Source organism: Nematolebias whitei, chromosome 19 (genome assembly GCF_014905685.2).
Source record: "Nematolebias whitei isolate Nwh7 chromosome 19, NemWhi1, whole genome shotgun sequence".
Taxonomy (NCBI): domain Eukaryota; kingdom Metazoa; phylum Chordata; class Actinopteri; order Cyprinodontiformes; family Rivulidae; genus Nematolebias; species Nematolebias whitei.
The window spans coordinates 20,546,590-20,555,970 of record NC_056516.1 but is presented as its reverse complement, the minus strand read 5'-3'; the positions used below and the strand labels follow the sequence as shown (position 1 = coordinate 20,555,970).

The 9,381-nt window shown below is 38.3% G+C and overlaps 1 protein-coding gene across 1 annotated transcript in view; it reads left to right on the top strand.

Moving 5' to 3' along the window:
- Positions 1-379: 379 nt before the first annotated feature.
- The window catches only part of col9a2 (procollagen, type IX, alpha 2), a 24,939-nt gene continuing 15,937 nt past the window's right edge, over positions 380-9,381 (top strand). The window contains exons 1-6 of the mRNA XM_037692850.1: positions 380-517; positions 1,617-1,691; positions 3,373-3,408; positions 3,880-3,942; positions 4,959-5,012; positions 8,303-8,338. Of these exons, the coding sequence (XP_037548778.1) occupies positions 446-517; positions 1,617-1,691; positions 3,373-3,408; positions 3,880-3,942; positions 4,959-5,012; positions 8,303-8,338 (336 nt within the window). The 5' untranslated portion in view covers positions 380-445. The remainder of the gene's footprint in view (positions 518-1,616; positions 1,692-3,372; positions 3,409-3,879; positions 3,943-4,958; positions 5,013-8,302; positions 8,339-9,381) is intronic.

Genomic DNA, 9,381 nt, shown 5'->3' with positions numbered 1-9,381 from the left:
CTTCTTCACCATTCAAAGATGTTTGATTATTAAAAAGAGTGAAAGCGTCATACAGCGTACCATCAACATTAAATCAGTTGTTTCTTAAATTAATAAATATGTTTGACTTTGTTCTTGCTCTGACTATATATTAAAGGTAAATGTGATATTTAATATATTCTGCAGGCATGCACTGTGAACATAAATAGATCTTTATGTTCTTCAACCCATAAAGAGATGTCTCTTCTGCTTTTAGAGGCCTGCAGCGGGGGCAGGATTGCCCCTCTCTCCCTGCCTTCCCCCTCCACTCCTTCTCCACCCTCCTCATCCATCCATCCCTCTCCCCTCTCGGCTCTCACCTCCTGAAAGATTTTTTTTTTCTTTCTTCCTCTGCACTGTGCCGGCCTGGAGAGGAAAGAAGGGGAGCTAGAAGAGAGGATATTGCCGATCTGAGGGGTGAGGGACCATGGCTGCTCTCTCTGGCTTGCTGAAGACCTGGGTCACACTGCAGATCTTGTGCCTGGCTCTGGCTCAAGTGGTGAGTGGACGGAAGAGGTTTAGACCTGCTCAGCTCGGATTTGTCTCCCTAGTTCACGGGTTTGAGGAATAAATGTCTCAAGAATGTGCCCGCAGTATTAGGACAACTTAAAATAATTATTTAAATTGTGTAGTGTCTTTGTAGAAATAATGGTTATAAATGTCTTGAAACACAGATCTGTAAATAGTTGATCATCTGGATTTATTACTGTGAATGTGACAGAAAAGAAGAGATTTAAGACTTTTTTCCCCTTTTTTGGGGGTGGATGTGGATTTAAAGACAACTGGACCATCTTGTGTGGATTATCAGTGTCAGTATCGGTGGACTCTTCTTTAAATGTATTTTATTTTTGTTTTCGATTTGGGGGTGCACAAAGATCGAAACAGACATGGCTTATGTTCTTGTCGGTGTTCCTCCTCTGGGACTATTATTTCTAAAAAGGATAAAAACTTCTTTTTTTTTTAATTGTTTTCTCAGTTTTGAAGCATAGTTAGCATCCAGCAAGGGTAAACATCAGGATGGACCAACAGCAATGCAGATTTGTTCAATGTGAAATTCCAGTGTTGATGTTAACACCTTGATGTCATCTTGTGGACGTTTTCATGGATTATTATTTTATTGGGCCAAAAGCTTTTTTTTTTGTGTGGCAAACCTACAGATGCACCAAGATGATTTTCAATAGAGATGAAAGACCAGTCAGGGTGAGGTGGGGGAGGTGGGGTAAACACAGCCAGTCCCATGACCCCTCCGTTCCACATTCCTCCTCAGTACCTTCACTCCTGTCTCCATGTAGTCAACAATGACTAATTTTGTTTGGAGTCAGCCTCTGTGTTCACCTCTTTAGAGCTTGTATGAATATCTACTAGTTTTACTGCACATCATCCTCGTTCTAAGATTGTTTTACATATTTAACAATTGGATAAATAGTAATTTTCACTATGAAAGTTGTTTCTGTAAATGTGAACCTACGTTATACACAATTTGTATAACAGGTCCCTCAATATGCACAGTTTATGGCAATTTGTCTGTGTATAAATACAGTTGCCATCATTGTGATGGGATGATTTTTTTTTATTTATTTTGTAAATATGTCTTTCAGAGGGGTCCACCCGGACCTACAGGCCCACCGGGACCAACAGGCCCTTCTGGTACTCCTGGATCAGATGGCATTGATGTGAGTATCCTGCACAGGTTTGCCCAGCAAGTTTCTCCCCCCAACACAAAGCTCCTCATTGTGTAAACCCAGTGTAGGCCTGTAGTACTACAGTCTTACCAGCAGATGGCGACAATTTTGAAAACATAGGGGCACAAAAGAGCTCTGTTCCAGGCATGAGATGGGGTCTTTTGATAGAGACCCTTAGCTGAGCGTAGAGTTTGTGCCACAGTAATTTGATACATACACTTGAGTTATTTTAGGGGTGATTTACAGGAAGGCTGCATGAATGTGTTGGAAGTAGAGTCTGCTGTGATGTTAGAGCAGAAAATGTCCTGGTAGTGTGGAGAAACACGTTTTAGATGCTCAGTCTAAAATCAAGTGTTTATATATTTTTTTTTTTTAATAGATTTGTTGTTTGTTTTCAATGCAAGAACTGAAAGAAGTTGACCCTGCAATAAACTGTTGCTGTTAATTATTAATATGTACTTATTTATTGGCTTGTTGCGGTGCACCATGTATATGTTGTTAGTCCAGATCAGGGTTCTGCAACCTGTACAATCAAAAGAGACTTTTTTATGCCTTTGTTCACTACATTAAATGTGTCCGGAGCCACAACAACCTGCTACAACTGTGGTTATGAACTGGTGGCCCACCAGCCACTTTAGGTTTGCTGGAGGTGTTTTTGTGGCCAGTAGGGGGGTGACATTATAAAGCGAAAAAATATCTAATGATTTTGAACATTTATTAAAGTAAAATATCTGATTTTTGTGAAGAAGTTTCTTCTTGTGCTTGGGCAGTATTCACATATTTGCAAAAGAAATGGCAGGAAAACTGTTTGAACTAGTCCTTTTTTGTTGTTTGTAGAACCAATAAAATTCAGTTTTATGTCAGTTTTGGTCAAAGCTTGAAAGAGCCACAGCAGAGGAACCAAAGAGCCACATGTGGCTCCAGAGCCGCAGATTGCAGACCCCTGGTCCAGATAGAGGCAGTCCTGTTCTCACTCACACCCACTGACCGTTTAGCATTGCCAAATAACCTAACAAGCATCCGTCTGATCAGTGAGTTGAAGTACCGGGAGAAAACACGTACATGCACGGGGACAACATGCAAATTCCACACAGAAAGGTCACAGGTGTTTTTTTTTTTTAAAGAGGCATTCTTCTTGCTATACTGCACATGTTCCTAAAACATTGATTGCATTGCTTAATATGTGCATGTGCTTTCAAAATCAGTACACCATCAGTGTTGCAATGAGAACTGCTTATAAATATAATCTGAATGCCATCCATTTTATTCCTATTGTTCTTTATTTGTTTGATTTTAATTTATTATTTCCATTCATTACTTTATCCTGATGCATGTTTGATACTCCAGGTAGAAAAATCTAGCAAAGATAAGTCCTGTCCTCTGGACAGATGCAAAATAAAAAAATTAAAAAAACGTGTTGAAACGTTTTGTCTTTGGATAAAATATGAAACGTTTTCAACAAGTTTTATTTTTTATTTATTTGATTTTTGCATTTGTCCAGAGGATTTGACTTAACTTTGTTAGATTAATTCATTACTGTTTATTTAAATTGTATTTAAATTTGTTTCCACGATTACTAAATAACATTAAAATTAATGACCAGATTTTAAATAATTGGATGGCAGCAGGGTTAACAAAACTCTTTTTAAACCTTCTTTTTCTCTCGTTGTAGGGGGAGAAAGGACCACTTGGATCACCTGGTCCACCAGTAAGTTCTAATTGCTCTGTTTATAAATAAATCCATCCATCCATCCATCCAACCATCCATCCATCCATCCATCATCTTTTACGCACTTCTTCTTTTCCAAATCACAGGGTCACATAGAGACAAACGAGACAAACAACCATTCATTCTCTCACTCACATCTAGGAACAATTTAGAGTTACCAATCAGCCTAACATGCATGTTTTTGGTCTGTGGGAGGAAACCAGAGAAAACCCATGCACGGAGAGAACATGCAAACTCCACCCAGAACAGGCCCGGGCTGAGATTTGAATGAGCTACGTTTTCGCTGAGAGGCAGCAGCTCTACCAACTGAGCCACTGGATTGTCTAAAAAAATAAATAAATAAATCATGATGATTATAATGATGAAATAAAGATAATAATAATTATAATGATAACCCTGAGCTTCACCTGGACAGTTTTCGTCATAACTCTGCTGTATGTTTTACTGTAGGGACAAAAAGGCGAGCCAGGACAGCCGGGTCCTGATGGACGCCCGGGGAAGGACGGCATTGATGTGAGTGAACTGATTGTTGTCTCAGATGAGTCATGGCCAACCTTTATCCACACAAAATGTAATGTGATTGGTTTTCATAGATATGTTCAGATGCATTGCAATTCACAAAAAAAACAACAACATAATAATAATAAAAGAAAAGCACGTATCCCTCACCAGCCATTAACTTTAATCATTGTCTGGAGGATAGACCTGTTTTTTGTATTTGTTTGTTTGTTTTATATTAAAATATCTGTCCTGATGCTTTAAACAAAACTATTCTGTAAGTTATAGTTTGCATCCATATATGCAATATATTGTTTTCATTCTTAAACATTTGAGATGTATTATCAGAGAGTAATGCTGATATTTTAATTGCATACTTGTTTAATTTGATAGTAAACTAACTTTTAACTATTAATGTATTGTTCATTTGAATAAATGTCCCTTTAAATGTACTTGAGCGAGTGAAAGGTGGACACATCCATCATACTTTACACCACTAGTGTCACTATCATGGAGATAAAGACACACTACAGGATCCAACATGATTTTAATTTTAATTGTAATTTTTTTATCTGATAGTATTAATGTTACTGTTTCTGCATTAAGTTAGTGCACATTGCTGTTTCAAGCTTGATCAGCAGGAAACTAAATGTCTTTGCCAAATGATCACATGTTAACAAGTCCCCCCCCCCCCCACACACACACACACACACACACATACACACATACACACAGAAACATTCTTCAGAGATTTAGGCAGTAATCCGCCCTGGAATCTCACTCAAGTAATCACCCAATTACTGAGGAGAACAGCATCAGCTATAATCAAATATCTGCCAGCCTCTTTATGTTAGGTCAAATGTAGCCAGTGGACTGTACATTTTCATTCAACCTTTATTTAGACAGGTTAATCCCATTGAGCCTCGAGGACTCATTTACAAGAGAGACCTGATAATAATAATGGATTCATTCAGAACGTATGCACTGTAAAGCATGTCTGTTTGTTGTTATGCCCTTTTGTGTGTCTTTAGGGATTGATTGGAGCGAAGGGGGATCGCGGTCCACTTGGGAGGCCTGGCTCAAAGGCAAGTGATTAAACCTGAACAGATTACTCTGAGTACACCATAGTTTAACAGTTTGAGGTTTGAACTGTATGTCCCCCTTCACTTTCACTCAATGATCCATCCATTACTGGTATATTTTACTCGCTTCTTCCTTTTTGGGTCGAAGGGGGTCACTAGTGCCCATGTCCAGCCATCACTGTACGAGAGGCGGGGGACGCCCTGGACGGGTCTCCAGTCCATCACAGGGACGCATAGAGACAAACAAGACAAACAGCCATTCACTCTCACTCACACCTAGAGACAATTTAAAGTTACCAATCAGCCTAACATGCATGTTTTTGGTCTGTGGGAGGAAATTGGAGTACCTAGAGAAAACCCATACATGCACAGAGAGAACATGCAATCTGTACTCGGAAAGCCCCCCCCCCCCCCCCCCCAACTGGGATTTAAACCAGGTTAACCTGCTCGCTGAGAGGCAGCAGCTCTACCAGTTGTGCCACCATGCTGCCCTCACTCAGTGATGCTTTGACTAATAGCACTGGACTCCTTGTTTAGATAACTTAATTTATGATCAAGTTATTTACTTAATTTGTTATCATTCTTATTTCAAGTAACTGTGTTGTAAAATATTTGAAACAAACAAAAAAAAAATCAACCCTAGTCATCCATTATCCATCCATTATCTTTACCCGTTTATTCCATTTTGGGTCACGGGGGTCGCTGGTGCCCATGTCCAGCAATCACTGTGCGAGGGGCGGGGTACACCCTGGATGGGTCGCAAGTCCATCACAGGGCCACATAGAGACAAACAACCATTCACTCTCTCACTCACACCTAGGGACAATTTAGAGTTACCAATTAGCCTAACATGCATGTTTTTGGTCTGTGGGAGGAAACTGGAGTACCCGGAGAAAACCCACGCATGCACGGAGAGAACATGCAAACTCCACCCAGAAGGCCCCTGGACCGGGGTTTGAACCAGGGACCTGTTCGCTGAGAGGCAGCAGCTCTACCAGTTGCGCCACCGTGCTGCCCAACCCTAGTCAATCCATTCATTTTATTTTATTTATCTGTGGTTCAGAGTTTTCTCTCTGATCCTGTGCCTTGAAGCTCTTCAAAATGAGGCACCCATTAGTTATCTTAAATAGATATCTTAACCACCTCAAGTGATTCTGGTCTCAATGTAGAAGAGCAGTGACTCTAAACTATGAGCTTCCTGGATGATGGAGTTCCTCAACTTTCCTTTAAAGTTGAGCTTGGCCACTCTATGGAATAAGCTTGTTTCATCATGTCTCTGGGATCTTGTGCTTCCACTCAGGATTCACACATTATAGGGTTGGAACATAGAAAATTGAGATGTCTGCTTTTCTGCTTTCTTCACAATGCTGGATCAGAACAACATTTTCATTATTGTGAATGAGACCCCAGTTTGCCAATCTATGTCATGTACCATTCTCAGAATCCTTCTGCATGAAACAGACCTGTATCTGCAGTCTGGGGGTAGAATATCACTTTTTTTTTTTTTTTTTTCACGGTTGAGACCTGTGCCTTCATCTAAAAAGTTGTTTTTTTTCTCTGCAAAAAAGAAGCTGAGAACTTATTTACTGATATTTTATTAAAAGCTTTGTGTGAAAATGCTATGCTAAAGAACTCAAACTACACAGAGCGTCCGCCATTTTGAGAACTAAAAAAAGAAAAGAGGGACATGTGGGAGAGACTGCCCATGTCATATCAAGGGTCCTCCCTCCCATTTTTCTTAAAGAGACACTCTGCTAGCTCCCTCGCTATCCATCCTTTGGTTCAAACAGTCTTTTACTGCAGTCCGGTGGTCAAAAATGTACTATATTCAAAACAAATTAACCAACATTTCTTCTTAAATTTGACAAAAATGACTAATTACTGTCAAATTTCAAAACAATATTATTGTGTATCACAATAATTTCTGAGACAAAATTTGTTATCGTGACAGGCCCAATTGAGAAACCTGATCGCTATAGATATAAATTAGTTTTTTTCAGTCTGTCTGTCCTACATCTGTGCATTAGATACTTGTATCCAGATGGAAGCAACCTGATCTCTCCATGGAGTGCGTGTTTGTTCCTGTTCTTACATTTTAACAATCCAAACCAACAGATGAAGGTGAAAGTTAAGAGACTTGATAAAACACGAATAAAACATTCTCATAAAAGTAGACTCAACATTAAAACCACTGAGCTTCCAATACAAATACATTCTCTGGTCGACCTTCTTCCAAAGTCATTTCAAATGTGTTTCAAAGGTCAGTTTGTCATCAAGAACACTTTCCAGATATTTATATTGTTGTTCCACCTCAACCGCCTCACCATTAATACCCACATGAGCGGTAACTGGAATAGCTTTTCTAAAATCAATGATCATGTCCTTTTTCTTAGAAATATTTAACTTTAAAAAGGAAGACTCAAATTATTCACTGAAGTCCCCGACCACTGGCCCAAGGTCTGGGTTACGAGTACGACTACTGAGAAGGGACAGGATGACAGAGTCATCAGCAGACTTTAAAATGTGATGCTGTGGGTATTGGCTGTGACTATTGTTCTTATATACTGTAAAAATAAATACAAGGGGCAAAAGAACGCAGTCCTGACAGGAAGTGGTAGAGGACAAATGGACATTAGAGAGAACCCGTTGACTCTCACCTGCTGGTTCTGAACACTTAAAACTTCCACAAGCCAACATATGAGGCCAGAGTCAAGACCACATCCTTTGGAAAGCAACTGGTTAACATCATGAGTTAACCTGATTCAAGATGGACATCATAATTAATCAACATTAGCAAACAGAAAAAATGACAATAACCCAGTCCTTTTTTACACTTTAAGCTAAAAGTATTATATGGTAGAAGCTGTGTCATCTTGGTTATATACACTATGTGTAAGCCTTGTGAGTTAAATAACTTGAAAAATAAGCAATGTGCCGACTTCCGATTTGGCATGTGACTGCATCTAGATGTAAAAAGTTATCCAATGAAAACTGGATTACCATGTCAAAATCCTACTCATAAAAACACTTGTCTAGAAAACTACAGATATTCAGTATTCTAACCCCTCAGTGTTGGGGTCCATTGGCTTACCGCTTGTTAAAATCTGGTAAGGATCAGAATATTCACTGTGTCTTGATATGTAAAAACTAAAACTGAAGTCTTCTTTCATTTACAATGACTTCAAGTTGCTGACTTTAATCATAAAACACATGATGTTTATACATACTGTACAGGAAAGATTTATGCTATCCTGTATAATTGCTGCTGCTTCTCTCTTTCCTCCTGTCTGCAGGGTCAACCAGGTCCAAGTGGTGAACCCGGACCTCCAGTGAGTATCTAATTTTTAACTGCCATGGTTTTGTTAATGAGTCCAGACTATATCCGATGAAACTGTGTTCAAGGAATCCATCCTTTAATAATTACTTAAGACGCACGCTCCAGCTCAGGTGTGCCTGCAACAGAAATAAAGATTAAAAAGATCCACCCGGCCATGTAGGCTACCCTTTATATGACAAATTAATATTAACCAATTTGTATTTTAAAGTTCAATCAGGCACAATTAAGACCAAGTTTCAACATATTTGTCACATAATTTAAGTCATAATGATATAAACGCATATTTTATATGCATATGGAGTATCGGACAATTTTTTGACATTCAGTTTTAAATTTTGACTTAGATGAGTCCAGTAAATTTATAAATTTACTTCTCACAAGTTGCATTTTTTCTGTAATGATCTGCATTAGTAGAAATGTGTTTCAAAATATATTTCATAATGATGTGTATAGTTTTGACTTTAACTTAAGGATTATGGTTATTTGTGTTAAATCAAATGGGCCATAGCATGATTACATTTAAGGATCTTACTTTCTCACATATCTAATTCCACAAAATGGTTACTGGCCAGAGATATCTCTCCCATGTTGCCCCTTTCAGCAGGAAAATTAAATTGGTTTACTGCTAAAAGCTCCAAATGGTTTAGAATAGATAAATAATATGTATGAGCTTGTGAAAATCATCCAAATCCTCTTGATCCAATTAAACATCAGTGGGATGTACAACATTGGCCAATTTGATGCAAGAATGCTCCATCTTAAAAATAAATAAATAAATAAATAAATAAATAAATAAAACAGCTACTAAAGCCTCATAATAAGAAATTGTATTATACAATCAGGAGTCTTGCAGATTTTATACTTTAACACATCAGGATTGTTTTTTTTTTTTTGTTGTTTTTTTTTCAGGTGAAGAAGTTCTTATTGAACATTAAATAGGTGGTTGTAATGCTGTGTCTAACTGGTGTGTACCTTTTTTTCACTGAAGCAAGCACGTGATAAAATATATATATATATATATATATATATATATAT